The sequence below is a fragment of the Micropterus salmoides genome, unplaced genomic scaffold (assembly GCF_014851395.1).
Source record: "Micropterus salmoides isolate LMB-PRFRI ecotype aquatic unplaced genomic scaffold, ASM1485139v1 Ms_hic_scaffold_12, whole genome shotgun sequence".
Taxonomy (NCBI): domain Eukaryota; kingdom Metazoa; phylum Chordata; class Actinopteri; order Centrarchiformes; family Centrarchidae; genus Micropterus; species Micropterus salmoides.
This window is the reverse complement of record NW_024040263.1, coordinates 20,515,192-20,538,502: the sequence shown is the minus strand read 5'-3', so window position 1 is coordinate 20,538,502 and position 23,311 is coordinate 20,515,192. Positions and strand designations below refer to the sequence as shown.

Genomic DNA, 23,311 nt, shown 5'->3' with positions numbered 1-23,311 from the left:
AAAACATTATTACATATTTGTGGACATAACATTAACAACACTGTCAACAGAGAGCTGAGAGTAAGAAGTAACTAATAATATGTAACTTCATATTCATTAATAGTGTAAACCACCAATTGGATGAGATCATTTTAATTCAAAGGGCAGCCAACATCCACTTGATGTATTGGTGCATGCAACACATGTGTTCATAAACACACACACACACACTTGAACCTCTGTTGATTTTTTCATCACTCCCATGTTGTGTTACATTACTGCAAACCTCTAAAACCACATCTTATAGCTTTTTCACATTAATCCCCACATAAACACAAAACCATATAACACCCTGGCATTTTAATGACATACACACACAGCTCTTACCGGAGTGAAGTTCATGACTTTGAGGATCCAGATGGTCAGTGCCAGGTTGACGATCATGGTGACGAGGAGGAGGAGGATGAAGAAGTACAAACATCTCTTCCTCCAGCCGTAGATCCCCACTGCTGGGTAAACCTGAGTGCCACACACCGACGCCCCCCGCTGGTGGAGCGGGTTGGGCTGCGCCGCAAGGATATACTGTTCCTGGGTCATCTGAAAGGGGCACAGATATAGAGAATATATGTAAGAATTGCTTTTATGATAATTTTCATTAAGAGGAATTCATCTCTATAACACTTGCTAACTATTACTAACTATGCACCAATTTTGATTTATTAATTCTATATACATATGGAGACACTTGTCACAATGTGTCAACTGAAGTTACTTTAGTAGTTTCATTCACTTAACATGTCTCCTTCACAACTTCTCACTTTTTAATTTTTATTTTGGAGTGAAAAGCTGCAATTGTTCAGCTCTGCACAGATACTAGACAAGCAGAGAAGGAAATGATTCAAGACTAAAAAGAGAGAAAAACAGATAAAAACTGCATGTTTTTTTCTTCATCCAAGGCAAGGTTGAACTTTTTTGGTTTTAGTGGTGGGGAGGATGAAAACAGTATTAACCAGGTGAAAGTAAAGAAGAAAACTGAACAACATAGAAAAGTTGCGATAAAGATAGAGGTAACGTGTTAGAGAGAGAAAGACCAAAGCATGATAAAAATGAGATAGAGGTGGAACGGTGAAGTGGAGAGATAGCACGGCATCAAGTAGTAAGAGATGGAAAGGTGTGGGGGGGGCAGATAAGATGGCAGAGGAGGACAGAGTCCATTAGTTGTAGTGCAGCAGCAGAAGTCATTGGTGGCAAGAGATATGGACACTGGCTCCAAGGCACTACTATCTCTGTCCATCTCTGGCTCTCTAACTCTCTCACTCTCTTTACCTTGCACTCTCTACCTCAAATGTTGTCTCTCTCTCTCTCTCTCCCTAATTCACTTCCTATCTCACTTTGGCACCTCTCTCTCTCTCTTTATCAGTCTCTCTCTCACACACACACACACACATTATGTCTTTATTTGCTGAGACTGCATGACCTTAACACCTCACAGACTTGATTTTTTTTCTTCCTGCAATGCTTTTTCTCCATATAGTCTCATACGATGAAACCAACAAACCTTCATGGGAAACAAAAATGCTGACTCTTGCTTTGCCAGCAGAAAAAAAGAAAATAAAATTCAGACCTCGCCCGTTCAAGTTTTGTTAGGGTTTCACTGGAGTCTCAGAAGCAAATATCAACCTGTAATCTTTGTCTCCACATGACTCTTGTTCCATGTACACACCAAAAAACAAAGCCCAAGGTCTTATTGAGCTATTGATGTTGACTTAGCAAATCTGAACTTCTGTTAGGAGTTAGATTGTTGTTGTTATGGATATTGTGGGAATATAAAATCTGACAACAGATACTGTAGGTTTTGCCCACCATAATAATAGTCCCCCATCCTAAACAACAATAAAAATATACATTTTAATCTGTTTATGTCTTTGCCCCCAATCTTTTTGATCTGATATTAAGGCATTATTATTATGATTATTAATATATTTAAAATCATTTTGATGCTACAGTGACTTGTAATAGGGTGAATGGAGTCTCTGTCATTGGCACTCTGGGCTCAAGCTAGCTTGTTATTGTCAATATGGATGTCATGGCAGAGGAAGAGAAAAAGAGTGACACAAGCGACAGGACAAGAGTAAATATTGGATACTGGTTTTTACCCATTGGTGTAAGCTAAAAGAGGTGAAAGGCTGCAGGACTGATGCCGAATTGGTGTTCTGTCTGTTGGATTTAAGTAATAACTTATTAGCTGGCTTGCTACGTCTTGTGTTGTTGCGCTTGGTTGATGTACCTGTGTTAGCAGACTTGAGCAAAATTAGCCACAGACAGAGGTGTTGTCGCAAGCTATAAATATCAAGTTGATGTTAGCAAACTTAATAGATAACACACTTAAGCTGATGATACACGGGGCAACTTTTTGAGCAATGTTGCTGGGCAATCTTGGGGGAAGGGGATTACGCTAGTAATCTTTACTCATTACCATTGACAGCAACGTTGCCCTGCACGATTGCTCTAAAAGTTGCTCTGTGTATCATCAGATTTATTGTTGGTAACTACTGTAAATGCTCCTGCATCAGTTGCCGTCTAGCTTTGTTGGCTAGTTTGCCACCCAAGTTTCAAGCAACATTATGCTGGTGCTCGTGGATGAACCAGGCGAGCTGACAACATAAGCAGGCTCAGCAACCTCTATGGACGTAAGCTGATGGCAGAGGTGAATAGACAAAAGAGGATGTTGACGGAGGAAGATTAGAAGATAAAAAAGAGTGACCAAGCAAGAGGCTTCCGCTGGTGAGAGACAGACACCGATCTGGCATTCCTTCTGTGTACACAGCTTGATGTTTGGCTGTGTAAGCAAAGTTGGTGACTTGCTAGTTTTTGATGTAATGTAATCATAACAAATGCACGTGTTCAGCTGTCCTTGTTTATGACGACAGTAAATTACACAAAAAACAACAAAGAATCTTACATAATGTTGCTTTTACAGTATCTCAGAAAACTGCCACAGGCAAACTGAGGCTAACCTATCCCATCTTTCCATGTGACAATCCTAGAATATTCAACTAAAAGCTAAATGATCACACCCCAACACCACCAGTCGGACCAGTCCTACAGTGGGATGGTGTTTTATAGAATCTAACAAAGTGGTTTTTCCTTTACACTCTGAGCCATTTTCCGTCTGAATTAACAGAGATACTGGTTGACTGAACTGTGATAAGACAGAGCAACAACAAATCAAATCGAGGCGGAAATGCACCCAAGTTGCAATGAAGAGCCAATCAACCAAAACATCACCGGAGGTGCACAGACATACGTTTGGCTGCATTAACTATGAAGAGTGAATTCAATGGTTGAAACTTCAGCAGAGCAATATTTGTTAAAAATGGAGAACAAGAAAAACTCAGCATTTATTATCAGATTTAAAGGAGGTGATGAAAAGATATGATATATATCACAAAATGCTCTTTTTGGCAAAGGAAAGATGAAGCTACTTTTAATGTGCATACCAAATATGCATTTCATTTTTGGTCTAAATGCAATCCAATTAATTCATATCTAGGCACAAGCTGGATATGAGACACATATTAATGCCAAGCGGAAAGGGCTTAATGTTTGCCAAGCGGGATAATGGATTAATGATGTTTTCCCTTTTCACCACAAAGAAATGAACCTACAATATTCTTGTCTGGTTCATCTGTTTCGCTTTCTGGGTGCAGCTGTTTAGTGTGTGCAGATATAATGCATATAAATCAATAGTAGAGTATTGCTATTGAATAGAGCATTGGAGTGGGATCCTGATCGTTTTACCAGTATATCAGTATTCAGCGTCCACACTGAACCAATAACAAGAGTGTGTGCTGTGCCCTGTGCACTGCAATGCTAATACTTTTTCTTGCATGTATCAACAGTCAGAATAAATAGATGCACACATACATATATCTGTTTGTGTTAGTGTATTTGCGAGTGTGTGTGCATAAGTTTCCTTCAAGGGCATGTGAATAAGCCAAGGAACCAATGTAAGCACTACAAATCAAACTTTTTTTCTTCCTTTTTTTAAATCGACAAGTGAAATTGAATTATATAATTCAGTGTCACTTCTACATTGTGTGTGGTCAATTTTTTTCAAATACAGCTATCCTCACTTATGCTCTGTTACTGACTCATTCATTGTCTTGTGTGTGTATTTGTGTATTGTGTCTCATTTCACTCACAGCCATGCACAGTTATCAATCCAACTCAGCATCTTGACAAGATATTATTTTCTCATCCCCCACAGTTCCCCAATTTCATATGTTGTATTTATTGTATTTACTTTTTCACACAGACTTGTCAGAGAAAATGCCCCTCTCCCTGCCCTGTGCCAGCCTTTCTTTGCCTGTCACACCTCTCTATATATGCTTTATTTGTTTTGTTTCATTCTTCTTCCCTTCCATCTTTATTTGTCATTGTTATTTCTCAAACTTTTCAGTTACCCCCCCCCCCTCCCTTAATTCAGATATGAAGTATCTTTCTGTACACTCATTACCTTAACTTCACACTTCTCTCCATTTCCAAATTTCTACTGCTTCCCTCCTTAACTTCACTTCTTTCTCCCTCTCAGCTCTCATTCTTAACAATCTATTTTGTTGTCCCCCATTCGCCTTCCTCCTCCTCCCCCCCCCATTCCAATGCATTTCTTAGATTGAACTGACAACAGAATCATCAATCAATCCCATGGCGCACCAAAGCCCGGAGGCCCTGCACAGCATGACCTAACTTTATTAACATCATAATGTCTTGACAGCCATAAAAACAACAGCTACAAGAGCGATGTCACCATGGTTACCATCCACTGTGGTCTATCAATGACCTCAACAGAACTAATACTCTAAATGAAAGTGTATATATAGTACAGTACATAAATAGCGTGCTTTTCTGTTTTTTGGTGGTGTGGTGGTACATGTAGATGTTGATAAAGTGAATATCAGATCATAAGACAAATAACCTGAAATAAAAGAAATGATAAGACATTTAGTTCCAATAAATTTTAATTTATAATAAATATAATTTTTAACATGATTTGCCTGATTATGGCAAAAGGGAAAGCCCCTGAACCACATTTAGGACCAATATGCAACACATCTTTAAATCTTTTTTTCAACATTTTAAGTGTATTTATCTTTCACTACATGATTGGTTACAGTGATAATCAGGGTAACACATAAACAAAATTACACAAAATCAAATGTCAACATGATGAGTGGTTAAAAGTCATCCAAATTCAGGTAGTGGACACACAGCTGTACAACAAACTCAGCTCCTTACTTTTATGATTGGATGGTAAGAAGATGAGATGAGATAAACAAGAAGAAGAGCAGGATGGAAGAAAAGGAAGAGAGCAATACACAAAGCAAAAGCACAAAATAAACAGCATTACTTTAGTTAAGCTAAGAGCTAGTAACATGAGATGAAAGGACAGGAGAAAGGAACGGGAGAGATTACTTAAAAGTTCCTTTAATCTTTCAAGCAGCTCCATTTCACTTAAATTATTTTTCAAATTAATTATAACAAATAGGCAATCACAAATGTGCCCTCATATGACAAGTCACAGAGCTTCTTTGCAATGAATAACAGGTCATGGTGTGGTTCAGGCTGGAAGCAATGTGTGATATCATCATAATGATGGTGAATCATAGACTGTATAAAAGAAGTAGACGCAGCCTCTGGGTCTGAAAAGTGAAGCCAATGCGGAAGTGCCTTAAACCTGCATTCTTTTTGATAGCCACCAGGGGGCAACTCCACTCGTTGCAAAAACAAATCCAATTGTATATACACTTGATTTATTACCTCAGTAAACACTTTCCTAATGGCTCTATGGTCTCAATCGCTAGTTCCAAGTCTTCATTAGAAAAATAGACAATAAAGGAGGGTATGCTTTAGGGTGTGGCTCCCCAGCTCCAAATTCTCATCTAAATATGATCTCTTCTGGTTCAAAAACCACGATGGCAATGGCTGAAATGCCAAACTGGTGGTCCAAAAATTAGTGGGTGAAGTCACTGTGGCTACGTCCACTTCTTTTATACCGCCTGTGTGGCTAATATAAACAGAGGCTGTCAATGTAAAGCTTGATTATACATTTTGTTTCTGTGGCGTGCTGTGATTGAAGTTTCGTGGGCATTTACTTTTTTGATATGAGCTTCTCAGCATGTCTGGACATGACATGAGACATTAAAAAAATTGGACACTGTCATCCTCTGTCATTTTGTAACTAAATGAATGTTAATGCATGTGGGATGTGAAGTATGTGTCAAGTCAGATTCAGCTAGAGCTCGTTGGACATTGCGAGTAAAGGCAGATAGTGGGAACAGATACACGCGTGCTGACTGATAATGTATGTGAAAGCTAAATAAATTGACAGATGGGTGGATATGGGTGGAATTGATGTGGGTGCATTGATGGATAATGAATAGATGGACAGATGCATGGACTTGTAGACAGTCAGACAGCTAAAAATTTCCTTTCATAGCTCAAATCTGTATCAAAGTGTAATTAGTATGCACGCATGGCCAATTTGTGCTGTTGCTATATGTGAAGTGCTGAGGGCGATCCGATGTATCTGTCAGCCAGTATCACACAGCCCGGCTCTCCTCTCATCTGCTTATACCCAATCAATACCACCGCTTCAATATCACTCCACTTCTGATGGACTTGACATTCTCTCTGCTTCTCTTTCTGTTGGCATGTTTAATGCAAGCTCCCAAGGAGAGCCTTAACTATATGTAGCTGAGGAATAAGGATAAACCACTGTGGTTTATTTAAGAGTGAACATGATAGTTGTAGATTTAAGGTGGAGAAAGCCAAAAATTTCCATACAGTTTATCTAAATCCGACATTTTGGGGGGCAAATTATAGAAAATGTAAGTAGTATTAACTATATCCTATCGTTTTATTGATTCAGAGGTGACGCTACTGTTATCATAGCAGATACAGAAGATTACAGCAAAATGTTCCACTTTTAAGGGCAGAGAGCACATAGACATACTTTTTAGCTATTTGAAAAGTCATGCAATAAATGATGTGCCAAATTACTGCACCTTGGATATCATGTTATTATTAAAGAAGCAGTTGCTTGTTCCTGGTGTAATGATGGCTGGATGTTCCTTACCACTCAATGCTATACTTGGAAATAGTTTGGTAAAAATTGCAGTGGCTTATTTTAATAAATCACAGGCCCTCTTTCTTATCTCCACATTGTTTGCTAGAACGTTATTGTGTTGACATATGTCTTTAAGATCAAAGATTTTCTCAGCTATTCAAAGTAATTTGGTACATCTATTTCTTGACAACTGGTCCTCTACTTCTTGCATTTATCACTAATGATGCATGAATTTGAGCTCATTTCTATGTTGTGGACCATTTAAATTTAACTCTGCATGAGTGGCACCAAATTTCCCAAAGATAACAGTGTATTAATAATCTTTTTTTACATTTACAGAGTGGTGTGAGAGGGTAATGAACACACAATTTTTTTTTAAATATATTTATTATTTATTATGGTGGCCATGGTGCCTTTAGCTGTAAATGCTAACAACTTCATGAACTTGTTCAGTGTGTTGACTGTTGATGGATTATTACTATAAGTGGAAATATAAGCACAGGGGCTACCAATGCACAACACCAGTATTTTGCATAATAATTATTCATTAAAATTGGGATCTTTATGAACAAAAATAGCAGTTTTATAAATAGAACCTCATCAGAAAAAGGTTATAATACCCTACAATAGATTTATCGATTCTAAACTTTTCACTAAATGATTAAATGTTAAACAGTCCATAATTGTTTTTGAGTGTACAACATAGGCGGTACCAGTCCAAAATGATCCAAGCTATTTTTTGTATTACTGTGTCTGTGTGTGTGTGTGTGTGTGTGTGTGTGAAAATCTATTTTTCTTACTTCAGTTCAAGGTAAAGGTAAAATCATTTATCATTGCTAATATATACTCTAATCGATAATTTCCTTAGCTTTCATAACAGACATTAAGATAATCATTCAATTGACATGTCTCAGATGCCCACTGTAATATCAATTGTGATGATGAAACCGTATTTACCTTTCAAAATACTAATTATTTTTATTTTAATTTCTTTGTAAGGGATTTTATAACCTTTTGTAATTATATTTTCGAAAATTCAATATTAAACATATATCACAGTATTATATATGTAAAGACAATCATAAGATACCCAAATTTAAAACAGTTGCACCACTGTAGCTGGACAGGTGTGCATATATGTGTGACGGAAAAATCAAAAGGGATTCAAATGCTTACACATGCAACAAACTATTGGTGTTTCCATGCATGTACATTTGTTTTTCATGTGTGTTTGTGTTTGAGTCAGTGTGATAAAACACTAAGCAAACCGAATTGGGAGTGCCCTGTGTTGGCTGTAGGTTGTTGGTTTGGACAGCCTGCCATCCCTCTCTGTCACTGTGGGCACTCAGGTGTTCAGCCAGTGGATGGATCACCCACACTCACTCACAGTCTGAGAGACTCGAACAGGCATGCACACAAAAAAACCACACAAGCAACAAGCAAACACACGTAAAGGCCAGACAGACAAAACCACAATGCAGCTACATGCACTAGCAAACACACAGGGACATCTGCAAACAAACCCTGCCTACACACTTGAACACACACAGATGCGCACACACACAAACAGGGCATGTGCAGTGAGGCGTTCACTATCCCAACAGATTTACGAGGTTCTGCTGCAGGCCTAAGGTAAAAAGAGAAGACTCAAAAGGACAACACATGTGCTCTCTCTCTCACTCTCTCTGTCTCTCACACACATACACACACACACACACACACACATAGAGGAAAGAAAGTTCATGACCTGTGCTAATGTAATTTGGGTATTTTTTGTGCAATATGGTGGCCTTTGTGCCTAAGTGACCTTCAATAGGACAACCCATTCCTCAGTTTTCTATACAATTAAAACAAGTGTAACCCAACACTAATACTTATCCCAATACTAAAATGATTTATGTGACAGGCTATATGTATACTACATAATAACACAGAAAGAGGGTCAACAAAACAAGCTATAGGGATCCAATTTACAACTTTAGAAAATACTGTTTTGTTAAAGTTTTATAATAATCCCAAATAATTTTTTTCATACATGTTTCAAGTCTGTATGTATTATTATAAATTGTAGTTTAAATTGTAGCTTGAAACAGCAAATATGTATTGCCCTATCATTTATTATTATTATTATTATTATTATTATTATTATTATTATTACATTAATTCATTTATATTATTTTATTTATTCATCACGTTTCAAATCAAACATCTGTGATCCAAGCAATCCTTATCAGCATTTCTGACCTACTCCACCATATGGTTAAAGTAAGCTTATGTTAAGGCAAGTTAAGGTCAGACAAAGATTGCTTTCGTGATTAAAGGGAAACATGTTTACTGTTGGTTAGAGGCAGGATGGGAACCTTGATTTCTTCAGTTTTTAAGTTAAATTCTTTGTACACGATCAACCCCAATCTCCACAACCTTTTAGGTTCATGCTTTGGCATCAAACTAAAAAATGGGCTGTTTAAATAACCAAGCTGTGTTTACAGCGCAGCCTCCTTTATCATAGTGTTGTCCTGTTCATCTTATGTTGGTTTTTGTTGAAACTCTGCATTGGTGCTAAAGGGAACGCTTTCTACTACCGTGTCTATTTATAGACGCACCGGAGTGAAAAGTTGTTCTCATTTGTCTCTGTCTAGATTTATCTCTGTCCAATGATGTCTTTCATTTTTGCAGGACCCATGGGACTAATTAGTGGATGATGGAAATGGAGAAGGAAAATGAGAGAGGCCAGATGAAACAGAAAAAAAGTTTAAAGAGAGGGGGAAAGCAGATAAACCAAAGTAAAAATAAAGGTCCTGATGTTGTTGTTTGATTGTCAGGTTCACTGCCTGCATTGGTGCCCAATGTGGTCAGTAGGAAATTGTCCCGCTATGGTCAAGATCTCATCTCATGGCATTATCCAATCACATGCTGCTTTAAATGATATTTGACTTAGTAGATTTTTGAAAGAAAAATATTTTTTAAACTGCTTGGTTGCTCAAAATTGCTTCAAAATTGATGCTTGAAAACTTTTTATTTTTTGCCACTTTCCAACAGCTGGCCTAAGTGCATCTTGGCTACTGATTCAATTTTAGGTTATACAGGTAGAGCTAAGCAATAAAATGCATATCACTACTACCAAATCTATAGTTTTGAGTTACAGTATTCTTAAAAATCCAAACAAAAGAACCCAGTAACTCATCATATTATATTAAAAGTATACTTTCGTCTTAAATATTTCAAAGGATATAAAGTACTTCTTGTCTGCCTGGCTGTCAAAATAATATATAAAAATAATAATATATAAAAAATAATGATATTACTACATTACACCTACAGCCTTACCGTATGAGTGTATGCAGTCTGTTCTGCTGTAACCTGCTTGTAAATTATTAAGGAATGACAGTTTGTTATTCTAGCAGGAACAAAGTGATACTGATGGCTGAAGCAACTCCAGTAACTGGATGGGCTGTGACTATGAATCATATATATTATAATATGTAGTTAGGATGCTTGAAATTCAGCTTCTCTATTGTTCATTTGTATCTGGTTAAACAGTCTGTGGTTTTACCCTTATGCTCAAGACCTTTTCATTTTGACACACCCTGACATTTCTATTGTTGATTCATAATAATATGTTCTATTAGTATCTCTTTCTAGTTATGCGACCACTTCAGTGAATACTGCAAGGAAAAAAACAGAGGGATAGTGGTGTATTGATAATCTGTTTGGTAAGAGTAAAATAAATAGATAGTATGGTACCACTTGGGCAACCATGTCTATTCATCGTATACTTTCATTGCTTGCTTGAATATTTATTAGTTGCACTTGCCACATGATAACCAGTGCAAGTTCCCAGCAGTATTTCAGAACCACGGACAGCCCCATAGTCAATGTAGTGCTGGACAACAAGGAGCTCTCCACAGTGCTGAAACAGCATCTACTGATCTGATATTGTGAGGATCTGGTTGTTAACACTTTTCCAAATGTTCACAAAGTGACAGGCCTGCACAACAAAGCTTGCTTATATGCTTCATAGATGCTCAGTGCTGTATTAAACACAGCCATGTGTTGTGTACATTGAGCGTCATGTTGCTACTGCATGCTCTAATTCATACACACATCACACATAGGCATAAAAAAATGCAGTGGCACCACTGTGTTGGCACAGTATCAACAGTGTCACATATGTTCATGTACACATGCAGTGCAGTGTGACTCTGAAACTCTGATCCCATTGCAGTGTCAGTTTGCTTGTCATTATGTGTGGGTCTTTGTGAGTAAGATCTGCAAAGTAACACTGCTGTTCAGTGATGCCTCAAATAGATGTAGAACCTTCCTGGGGTTAGCAGTTTCTCTCTCTCTCCTCTCCTGTTTTTTCAGTTTCTTTCTTTGTCATTATGTTTGTTTGTCTCCCTCCCCTTGAATTCTGTTTCAGGGCCATTCTTGTTCTTCCAATATCGCTGACTTCTTTATCTCAGTCTCCCTCCCTGCCTCCTGCCTTTCCTTCTCTCTGGCATGCTGCCTCCCGCTGAGTCAGTATCTGTCAATCAAAAAGCCGTCACTGTTAAACACAGCCAACAACAACAACAGGCTTAAGCTCGGGTTTTTCCTCCTCCTGAAGAGATAGATGGGATGCGTCACAGAAAAAGAGCTTTCTGGCAATGCAGCCTGCTTTTTACAAGCTCTTTGAAACTCACAACAAAAGCTGATAAGTGAGTGTGCTGTTTTCGGGTGTGGTGTGTAGGGCGACACCACATTAAATTACACAACATAAAGGTAAAGATTCTTTCATGCTAGAAAATGGGTGACATTCATCGAATACATACTTCCATTTTGCACATTTTCACAACAAATACATAAATCATAAATCATAAACAATCGGAAGTGTGTTCTTTTAGTTAAGTTTGAAAATTATCTATGAAAATTGGAACTGTTAACTTCATTATCACCGTGAGACCTCAATTATCACTGATCAACATAATGGTACCTCCCATGAAATGCCATAGGCAAAGGACAACACTCAGTATGATAATGTTCAATGGCTTTGAAGGAACTAAAACAATAATTTCTGAAATAAATAAATAAATATAAACATATGGCCCATATACAGTTCTTGAATGTGGATGCATGCCACCGACTACTCTGCTGGTATTCAGAAACGGCATATAACCTGCTTGGAAGTTTCCTTGAGAAATCCGCCAAATACAGACCTTTTTATTCAAGTTACACAACCCATTTTCCACCACAAAAACATGTCAACTCATATCTCCACTGTCACACACAGTCAATTCTTGAATTGAAACCCTATTACTAAACATTTGGCACACAGAAGTCGTCTTCACTCCGCTAAATCATTGTGTAAATAAAACTAGTGATGTGGTGACAGTGTTTCAACAAGGGACGTCATACTTCAGTAACAGATCGGGAACACAATGATCGCCAGGAAGGACAGAAAGTGAGAGCGAGAACAAAAGTTACACGGAGGGATTTGTGTGTGTGGTTTGTTACAGCACAGAGTATAAGCACTGTGACTTTGAGAAAAGGACAAGAAAATAACTGTTTCTCTCTCCTACTGTGTTATTTCTTAGATGGGGTTGAACAATAGTGTAGATGGCTCAGTGTGTTTATGTGTGTGTGTGTGTGTGTGTGTGTGTGTGTTTGAGATAGTGACACTTAAGAGAGGGAAATACAAGGAGGAATCACATGGAGACGGGGAGATTCCAAGGGCAGCCATGCTGTGAGAGACGTGATGGACGCCTGCTGTAAGTGCGACACATGCTTGCGTTTGTGTGTGTGTGTGTGTGTGTGTGTGTGTGTGTGTGTATGTGTTTTCGTGTGGAAGTAAATCTTTCCTGGTGACAGAATCAGCACACAGGCTTTATGACCCTGCTCAGTGAGCTAGCCTCCTCCATCATCACCATCCCCCCCAGCACACATCAGTACAAACACACACACACACACACACACACACACACACACACACACACAGAGACAATGTATGTGCCTCATGTTCCCCTATCTTTGTGCTTACACTTTTAGGCATCCTAATGTGGAAGTGGTTAAGATCATCAGTTTCATTCACTTCAATGTTTTCATGAACCTTTACTGTTTTCTGCCCCCGATCCTCCAATTGTCCTTTCACTTCATTTCAGTTTAAAGAAATAAAACTACCCAAAGCCATTTTTTGTGAAATTAGTTCAGTATGGTGCCAGGCTGTTGACACCAAAATGTACACTACCAGGATAAATGTGTTCCTATTGACCGTCAACGCAAAAAATGTGACTGGATCACTTGTATGCTAAAGTCACAATGGAGACCATAAAGCTCTGTCTCATATACTAAACTGTTAGCAGAGAACAGAGTTATCACTCACCACAGTGCATGCTAAATTGTTAGGATCCCCCACCCCAGTTGATCTGTCTTTAACATTATCTACACCTCTCCCTTACTCTCACTCACACACACCCCACGCCCCCCCCACTCACCATCATTCACTCTGCTAACATTTCTTTCTGACTTCTATCCTAATTGAGTTGTGTGTTGTCAGCCCAGCAGCCTTCTCAAAGCTCCCTTTCATGGCTTTGACCAAAGAGTTTATGTGTGAGTGATGTGTGTGATGTATGTTCAGCAGTCGCTCATGTCCGAGTCCCACTATGGAGCACTCATATATCAACCTCCAAGCCCTGCACAACATAATGGAATGAGTAGAGACTGGCTGACAAAGAGGGGATGAACGAGAGAAAGGGAAAACTGCTAGGGGATAAGGAAATTAGTGAGAGCGAAACAGCCTGGTGACTGCACGTAACTCAAGGAATTCACTGCCGTTGTAACCTTCCACATTGAATCCAAAAAGCATCTCTGAGCTCCTCTCTGAAAGGTGTTTGATTTTAAATGGCTACTCTTCTGTCCTTGCTCTACTCTTACTCTCTGTATCAACCTAATGGCATTCTTGTCGTTACAAGAATTTCTCTCTTTCATACCCACACATAATTACAGTATATATATAAAAATGTTAGAAGCCCATCTCAGAGACCTTATGTCTCAGACTGAACTTTGAAAATTTGTTTCTAATCATATAACATAACATAACATAATAATGTAAGATTTAAGCCTGAGCATTTGCAGTACACACTCGTTGTTGCCTGCATTCTTTTGGAACATATTCAGACTTGGTTGATTCCTGATGCTTTGATTGTGACTGATCTCCAAGTCACTGAACTTACAGTTTACATTGTCACTCCTACATTCAGAGGTTTTCCTGCACAGAGGAGTTTTTGATTATTATAGTATGAGTACTGCCCTCTCCCTCAAACTCATTTCCCCTCCCAGCTTCCAATGTTGTTAGATAATTTTTTACCCGCTTTTGTTAATTGGGGGTTTTATTCACTCAAGCACAATATATAGATTTTGTTTATCAAATGGACATAAATAACAGGAAAATGCATGGATTTCTGTCAAATAAGGTAACAGACTCATTGCCTATAATGTACACTGACTGGTAATGCTACCTATCGTGAGTGGTCAACGATAGGCCAAGGCCCATTCTGAGCCAGAAAATCCTTTACATTGACTTGCTTTTGAAAAAAGTCTCTCTTTCTCACTCTGTCTCTCTCTTTCTTCTTTTTGCTGGAATCCAGTTTTAATTTCTGATCTTTTCATCAGATTTTAATGCCAGTTCAAATAAAAATTAATGACCAGTTCATCTACAAAACTAGAAGCAAAACAAACATAGTGGTAATATATGCTTTGCAAGTACAAATATTTCCCTCTAGAGGAGTAATTTACCAAACAAAATCAAAATACTGAGTACTAAAACATTTAACTTCATAGAAAAAAAGGCCAACTTACATACAGTGCCATAGTACGTCCCTCAACCAAACTCAGCTACATGGACGTCTACTTTCCAAAACTTTAATGTTGTAATTCTTTTTCAGTATGTAAATGTAGATTATTAGTGTATAACACCAATACAATGTAAGTGTGAATGAACATCAAGGATTTAAATACACATGAAAAACTGTGTCTGTGTCCTGTTTTCCATCTGTTCAGGTGGTGCTGGGAAGCTGTGGAAATGCCAAACCTTCCTGAGGCCATTAAATTTATCTCTCTTTCTCTTTGAATGTGTTTTTGTGCAGCTTTTAGGATTTGTTTGTGCACACAGGTGTCATCACATACACTTAAGCTAAAGCTGGAACCTGCATACTGACAGTATATAGGTATAGGAAAAGTACATCAGGTTAGATGAACATTAAATACACATGCACATTCTGATTAATGGCATTACTAAAAACTCAGTTGCTGCATGAACAGATTACATGGGCTGCTAGTGTGTGTGTGTGTGTGTGTGTGTGTGTGTGTGTGTGTGTGTCAGTGTCAGCAAAGTAGTCAGAGCTGAGTTGCTAGTTTAAAAGCTGACATGGGGCTATGGCCAGATGGATGGAAATAAATTAGCTAAAACACAGGTCAGGAGGAACTGGGTGTGGGTAGAGGCTTGTGTACTGTGCCATCACCTTCAAAAGTAAAGTCATACACAGACAAACATAATAAGATACACACAGTGTGTATAACATATGTGCATCAGGGGGTTCATAAGTAATTTCACTAAAATGAGTTAGAAGCGGAAGAATGTTGAGCGCACAGATTGTCAGGTAATACTCATAGATCATCATCCTCAGTGCTTTCTGTCAATACTTTAGCATGTATTATATAGGAACAAAGGGCTCCGGTCAAATTACGAGTATTGAACATTTGGTTAAGCTAAAAACATTAAGTACTCATTAATATAGCTAAGGCAGATTTTTGTAAGATACACTTTGCAGCTATATCATAATCTCTAGTTTTTCAAAACAGAAGCCTTTATTAGTTTTGTATCATATTTCATTAGAAAACCACAGAATTGGCCTCATTAGATTAAAATATTAAACTGTTGAGTTTAAATGATGAACCACTTACCACTCACATAGCTTCATTCCAGCAACAACTTCAACATCACCTTTGAACAATGACAGTGCAGTGTCATTTAGAGCTGCAACTAATGATTATTTTTATCCACTAATGTGACAACCTTTTTCTCATTAATTTTTTTTTTGTAGTAAGTAGCACCAGGGCCATACTTTCATTACAGGGCAATCTTCCAAAAATGTGTTTTATGTTTCTTTGCATCAATGCCTTAAGCTATGCACACAAATAGACACATACACACCACACAAACACAAATACACCTGTTTCTAAAGACAACAAACAGATGCCTCTTTCCCAGCATGCAGCATTGACCTGTGCCTGCTGTTACCGTAGTGATATGATTTATTAATTAGTCTGCTGTTTGATTGGCTTGTTAAAGGACAAATCTAATGAGGTACTTGTAGATGAGAGGGGTAGAAGTGATTTATCACTGACGCCAATCAGGCCTCACACAAACACTCACAGGTGCATTAACACACACACACACACACACACACACACACACACACACACACACACACAGCAACATTGATTTAACATTCCACTCAAACAGTGTTGACCCCGGACATGGCCAGGGTGTTCCTGTTTCAGCTGTGGGGTCACAGCAGGTGCCCCAGGTGTGTATCTACAACAAGATCTACCCCAGCCAGGCCAACTGTTTACAAATAATTAAACAGCAACGCCTGAGAGAGGAAGATAGTGAACCCCACTGTAGCATAAACAATGAGACTCAGTAATGACCAATTCCAGAAAATTAGATTTTCTGTTTTTACTGTTGTTTTAAGGTTTTAAGAAAGCGGTCACAGCAGCAAGGAAAATGGAGGTTCATTATGTCGCAGCCGTTTTCAGCTTTGTGAAAATAAATATTTCAAATAATCCTTTGAGAGTTTGAATGGTTTATTTTGATAAAGAAATAGGATAATTTTCTCATAATACATTTCTATCATAAATACATTCCAGTATATCTAAAAAGAAATGAATATCTTCAAATATGGAGGCTCATGGTTTTCACTGGACAGTGACAATACGGAGGGAGAATTGCTGACTGCAATGGCATTGTGACCTTAAAATATATTAATCATGTCAAAGAAAAAGGAGAAGAAAAACATCAACTATATCTCACACACATGCATAATACATACAGATACATATAGATACAGTGATACATAGATACACACACAATCACACACACACCCTTTAAGTAACAAAAAGCATGGGGAATACTAATTTCAACAAATGGCTATGAATCTTAATAGGTTTTTTTGGCTTTCCTTTGTCTCTTTCTCTAGTGGCCATATAGACATGTTGGGATTTGGCAAAAATAAATAAATATATGCAAACCTCTGAGATGGTTTTGTTCTCTCTCAGCCTGCCACTGTGAAAATGTGCAATATGTGTGTATGTGAGTGTGAAAACACTTTCCGTGTGCCAGCAATTGACCAGATCCACAGGCACCTTGTTTGTGTGAGGATACACAAATAACGCTCCCCCTTCTGGCCATGACATGCATGTGATTGACTCGTGATGTCTTCCTCAGGTGTGTCAAGAAAGACTCTTTTGTCCACCTTCCGACCTTGGCAGCAGCAGTTGGATTTTGACATGTGTTATGTAGATTGTTGTTGTTTTTTTCTTTCTGTTGTTTTCTTTGTGGTGGGTTCTTTTCTAGTGGGTTCGGTAGTCCTGTTCTTGTGGCTTTATTTCTGTTTGGTTTAGTTTAAGGTTAGTTTAGGGTAGAGGGAAGAGTGCAGATCTTATGGCCCTTTCCAATGGCTGTTCTGGATGGCTTCTCTTTCTTTTGTTAATTTGGCTGGTCTATCAGACCTGTTATTCTCTTGTTTTGGGTTGTTATTTAGGATTGATTTTTGACACTATCCATTGTTTATTTAATAAACTTGTTTGTTTTTGCAGCTCCTTTTGATTACGTTTGACTAATTTTGTAGTGAGTCTTTCTGGGGGTTGTAACAGGGTGTATTTGTACATCTGTGTGTATGTGAATTTTGGTGCATGTTTGTTGATGTTAATCTCTCCTAGCATAAAGCAGGAGGTTCTGTCAATGTGTTGCGGCATAAATTTGTGTGTGCGTTAGCGTTATGTCTGGTAGGGTTTACTGTCAGCTCTTTTAATTAAACTGGTCCCCAACTGAGAAGAGAAACAGAGAAGGATGAAGAGAAAATACAAGAACAGTTGAGGCCAAAGCAAAAGGCAGGGAGGAGAGAAAGAAAAGGAGGAATAGGGCAAAAAAAGGGGACAAAGATAGAAGGATGTGAAAAGAGTAGAAAAGAAAGGAAAGAAGTCAAGTGGAAATGAGACGACTGAAAGAGGAGAGGGGAAGAGGAGAGAGGTCACAAGGCGAGACAAGAGGAGACAAGAAGATAGAACATACAAAGAGAAAACAAAATGCGGAAAAGAAAAAAAGAAGATTGAGGATTGAAAAACAGACTGCGAGAGGAAAGATGAGTATTAACTTCAGGTCTACTCCAGCACTGTCAAGGAACAAACCGTGCATGTGTATATGTGTTTGTGACAGCCATGTGATCTAAGGTCTTCAGTGTCACTACACTGCCTGTGCTGTGATAGCAACCCATTCATCATCTGAGCATCTGGTGCCCTTGCAACAACATGCAGACACACACACACACACACACACACACACACACATTCATGCAATGCCTCGCATGCATGCACAAACACGTACACACAAACACAAACAAAGGTAAACTACATCCTGAATCTCATCTTTGCCTCCTTGCCACATTAGTGCCCTCTACATGTCGCGTTAAATTAAATACAGTAAATTAAGAAGTGATGAGACACGACAAATATATTTTAAAAGATATCCTGTGGAGTTTATGAACAGTAGCATTACATAGCAATGTTAACTACTAGGTCCCGTTTTTTTTAATCACAGTAGTTTCACATTGTAAGACTTTTTAGTTGTCAGCAGAAATGTGCCATGAAATGTAGCAATGTGAAGAATACTGGTAGCTATAAAACATCATAAGCTGGTTTAATTTTCCCTGCTGCCTTTTTATTTAAAAAAAGAGGCTTTGCAAATGTTTTTTGCTGAACATTTCTAATTTCTAATTTCGTTTGTTAACAGTTAATCTTCTCGACTTATTGAGCATAGAATACAGAAATCTGTTCAGTCTGGGGTTTTGTAAGGAATACCTTCTGAGAAGCTGTTCTGAGCACTAACAGGGGAATTGTGAGTTTGATCCATAGACTGTATAAAAGAAGTGGACAGAAGCACTGTGATGTCAGCCATTGGTTTGTGGACTACCATTTCGATGCCTCAAATTTTGCATTTTGCAGAGGGTGGAGCTAGCTGAAAACTTGCAATCCGGGGTATAAGCAAAGATAGTGTGGGTGAATGGGGGTGGCTGACCCAGGGCCCCGGCTGGGAAGGAGCCCCGCTGCGCACTTCACGCCTGGTTTCACTAGTAAACCACCACATGAATGACAATTACCAACAAAAAACACTATATTCTAAGCAGACACATTTTTAAAAAAAATGTATTTCAAACAAATAGGAGACTTATTAGCTAATTTTAACAAAACTCCATTCACCGCCATGCATCATGGGAATTCTGAGGGACGGACTTAGGCTGCCACACTGCTCAAAAAAATAAAGGGAACACTAAAATAACACATCCTAGATCTGAATGAATGAAATAATCTCATTAAATACTCCTTTCTTTACATAGTTGAATGTGCTGACAACAAAATCACATAAAAATTATCAATAGAAATCAAATTTATCAACCCATGGAGGTCTGGATTTGGAGTCACACTCAAAATCAAAGTGGAAAACCACACTACAGGCCGATCCAACTTTGATGTAATGTCCTTAAAACAAGTCAAAATGAGGCTCAGTAGTGCGTGTGGCCTCCACGTGCCTGTATGACCTCCCTACAACGCCTGGGCATGCTCCTGATGAGGTGGCGGATGGTCTCCTGAGGGATCTCCTCCCAGACCTGGACTAAAGCATCCGCCAACTCCTGGACAGTCTGTGGTGCAATGTGGCGTTGGTGGATGGAGCGAGACATGATGTCCCAGATGTGCTCAATTGGATTCAGGTCTGGGGAACGGGCGGGCCAGTCGATAGCATCAATGCCTTCCTCTTGCAGGAACTGCTGACACACTCCAGCCACATGAGGTCTAGCATTGTGTTGCATTAGGAGGAACCCAGGGCCAACCGCACCAGCATATGGTCTCACAAGGGGTCTGAGGATCTCATCTTGGTACCTAATGGCTGTAAGGCTACCTCTGGCGAGCACATGGAGGGCTGTGTGGCCCCCCAAAGAAATGCCACCCCACACCATTACTGACCCACCGCCAAACCGGTCATGCTGGAGGATGTTGCAGGCAGCAGAACGTTCTCCACGGTGTCTCCAGACTCTGTCACGTCTGTCACATGTGCTCAGTGTGAACCTGCTTTCATCTGTGAAGAGCACAGGGCGCCAGTGGCGAATTTGCCAATCTTGGTGTTCTCTGGCAAATGCCAAACATCCTGCACGGTGTTGGGCTGTAAGCACAACCCCCACCTGTGGACGTCGGGCCCTCATACCACCCTCATGGAGTCTGTTTCTGACCGTTTAGCAGACACATGCACATTTGTGGCCTGCTGGAGGTCATTTTGCAGGGCTCTGGCAGTGCTCCTCCTACTCCTCCTTGCACAAAGGTGGAGGTAGCGGTCCTGCTGCTGGGTTGTTGCCCTCCTATGGTCTCCTCCACGTCTCCTGATGTACTGGCCTGTCTCCTGGTAGCGCCTTCATGCTCTGGACACTACGCTGACAGACACAGCAAACCTTCTTGCCACAGCTTGCATTGATGTGCCATCCTGGATGAGGTGCACTACTTGAGCCACTTGTGTGGGTTGTAGTCTCCGTCTCATGCTACCACTAGAGTGAAAGCACCGCCAGCATTCAAAAGTGACCAAAACATCAGCCAGGAAGCATAGGAACTGAGAAGTGGTCTGTGGTCACCACCTGCAGAACCACTCCTTTATTGGGGGTGTCTTGCTAATTGCCTATAATTTCCACCTGTTGTCTATTCCATTTGCACAACAGCATGTGAAATTGATTGTCAATCAGTGTTGCTTCCTAAGTGGACAGTTTGATTTCACAGGAGTGTGATTGACTTGGAGTTACATTGTGTTGTTTAAGTGTTCCCTTTATTTTTTCGAGCAGTGTATATATCACCCCGGACTCACACAGGTGTGTGCTGCGTTTTGGTTCCGTCCTCAACTTCCACTGGAAGCCTAGTGTTTCAGCAGCGGAGCGTGACCCGCTTTCCTTCTGATATGCAGATCCTACAGGGAGCATTTCAGAATAAGAGCAGTTAGCCTGCCTGATTTTGCTGACATGTTTAAATTTTGTTGATTTAGTGATTAGTGCTTGCTTTTTGACCTTCTACTATGATTAACGGGCTCCGTAGTTAAACTGTTTCTTTTTTGTCTGTTTTAACTGTGTTTACTGTTGATATACGACCAGGGTCTGCAAAGGGTATTTTATTATGAAAATGGCTGCGTATTCTCTCCAGAGAGGAGTGGAGAGACACTTCTGGTGTGAGTACAAGCGCTGACTAGAGTGGCTGCGATCAGCTAGGCAGCCGTGACCCGCGACGGACGCAGTTGGGCCCCATGATGAAGCTCAGCCCCCACTGTGCTGAGAGTCTAGCTCTGCGCCTGATCAGGGGTGTTGGACATGAGGGTTAAAGGGGTTTGAGTATACATGGCCCTCATATGAGGGCGCATAAAAATACTAGAACAAATAGCTGTGCATGGGGGGAGGGGCCAATAGAGTATACATGCTTGCTATTGAGACTATAAACTCATTAGGAAAGTGTTGAGGTAATAAATCAAGTGAGAAGTAGGGCCATTTTCTAAATAGCTCCGATGCATGATCTGACTTATTTTTGCAACCAGTTCAGTCGCCCCCTGGTGGCCATTAGAAGAATACAGGTTTAATTAAGACACTTCACTTCCCAGACTTGAAGCTTTCTGCTGCTTAGTGTGATCAATATGTCAATATGCGCCATCATGTTGGGCACATAGGGTACCAACTGAAACCTGCACCAGTCTAAAAGGAAACCAATGTGAGAGCTGGTATCCAAGGGGGAGCTGGTATCAGAAGGAAAAACAAGAGGGACTCTGAGTTGGCAGAGGTGTAGAGAGATTGACCTCAGCGAATAAGAAGCTGAACCTTTGTGGTAAAGAGATGTTCCACTGGGTTTGTACTGTTACCTCTACTGTGAAACCTAATGAAAGTAACAAGCAGCGGAACTTAGTGTCAGCCCTCAGATGATATAGCCACTTGGAGGAGAGCACAACTGCATTCAACCCTTATATTAACCACCACAGCCTGATGGAATGTAAATCTGGCTGTGGTGTACTGAGATGAAATGCCAGAATATCAGAGTCATTAGGAAATTAATGAATTACTATGCAAGGACTACAACATAATTTAGGCTGTTTAGAATGTGTTAAATGGTAATAATGAATATAAATGTGTATTTGTAGGCTGATCTAATACCGTATGTGTTGAAGCAAGAGTGAAGAAAGTTATTTTGATATTTTGAAGTACTAGTTCATAGAGCAGTACTATGGCAGTTGGTAATGTAGTTACCAGTATTGGTAACTACATTACCAATAAACATATAAATGATCATTTTACATGGCATTACCCATTGTACTGCAGGAATGCACTACAACACTACAACAAAATTTACATTGAACATGCAATTTTTGTTGGTTATATTTTCTGAGTAGATTTTAAATTTGCCTTATTTTTTTAAAATATCTTAAAACTGCGACAGAAACAGCGGATCTTTGCACTTTTTCCATGTGTTTTATAAAAGGAAGGCTGAGTTGTCAGTACTAGAGAAAAGTTAAGTGTGTATCAGATCATTCCAGTCCAGACCAAACACAGGATATGCGGATATAACGGTTTGAAGCACTCAGCAAAACAGAGATCTTCAGCTTGCAATGACTAAGAGGATCCATTTTAAAATGTAATGGTAAGTAAACTTTGAACTCATGAACCTGATGAAGCAGCCACACAAAACGTTTCTCAGTCCCACCATGTTTTACTTGCATTATAAAATGCTTAGGAAATTAATAATTGAAACACATTGGTCTATGGATGATTAAGGATGCAGCAACCCTACAATTTAAAGACCTTTGAGTACCACTGGTAGAAGTGGGGTAATTACATGTTCCCAGTGTGTGATGTGGATGGATATAACAGCCAGAATAAG

The 23,311-nt window shown here is 39.3% G+C and overlaps 1 protein-coding gene across 1 annotated transcript in view; it reads right to left on the bottom strand.

The window, feature by feature from the left end:
* LOC119899362 (zeta-sarcoglycan) overlaps window positions 1-23,311 on the bottom strand; it is a 422,063-nt gene that overhangs the window by 194,834 nt on the left and 203,918 nt on the right. The window contains exon 2 of the mRNA XM_038713897.1: window positions 367-576. Coding sequence (XP_038569825.1) covers window positions 367-576 — 210 coding nt within the window. The remainder of the gene's footprint in view (window positions 1-366; window positions 577-23,311) is intronic.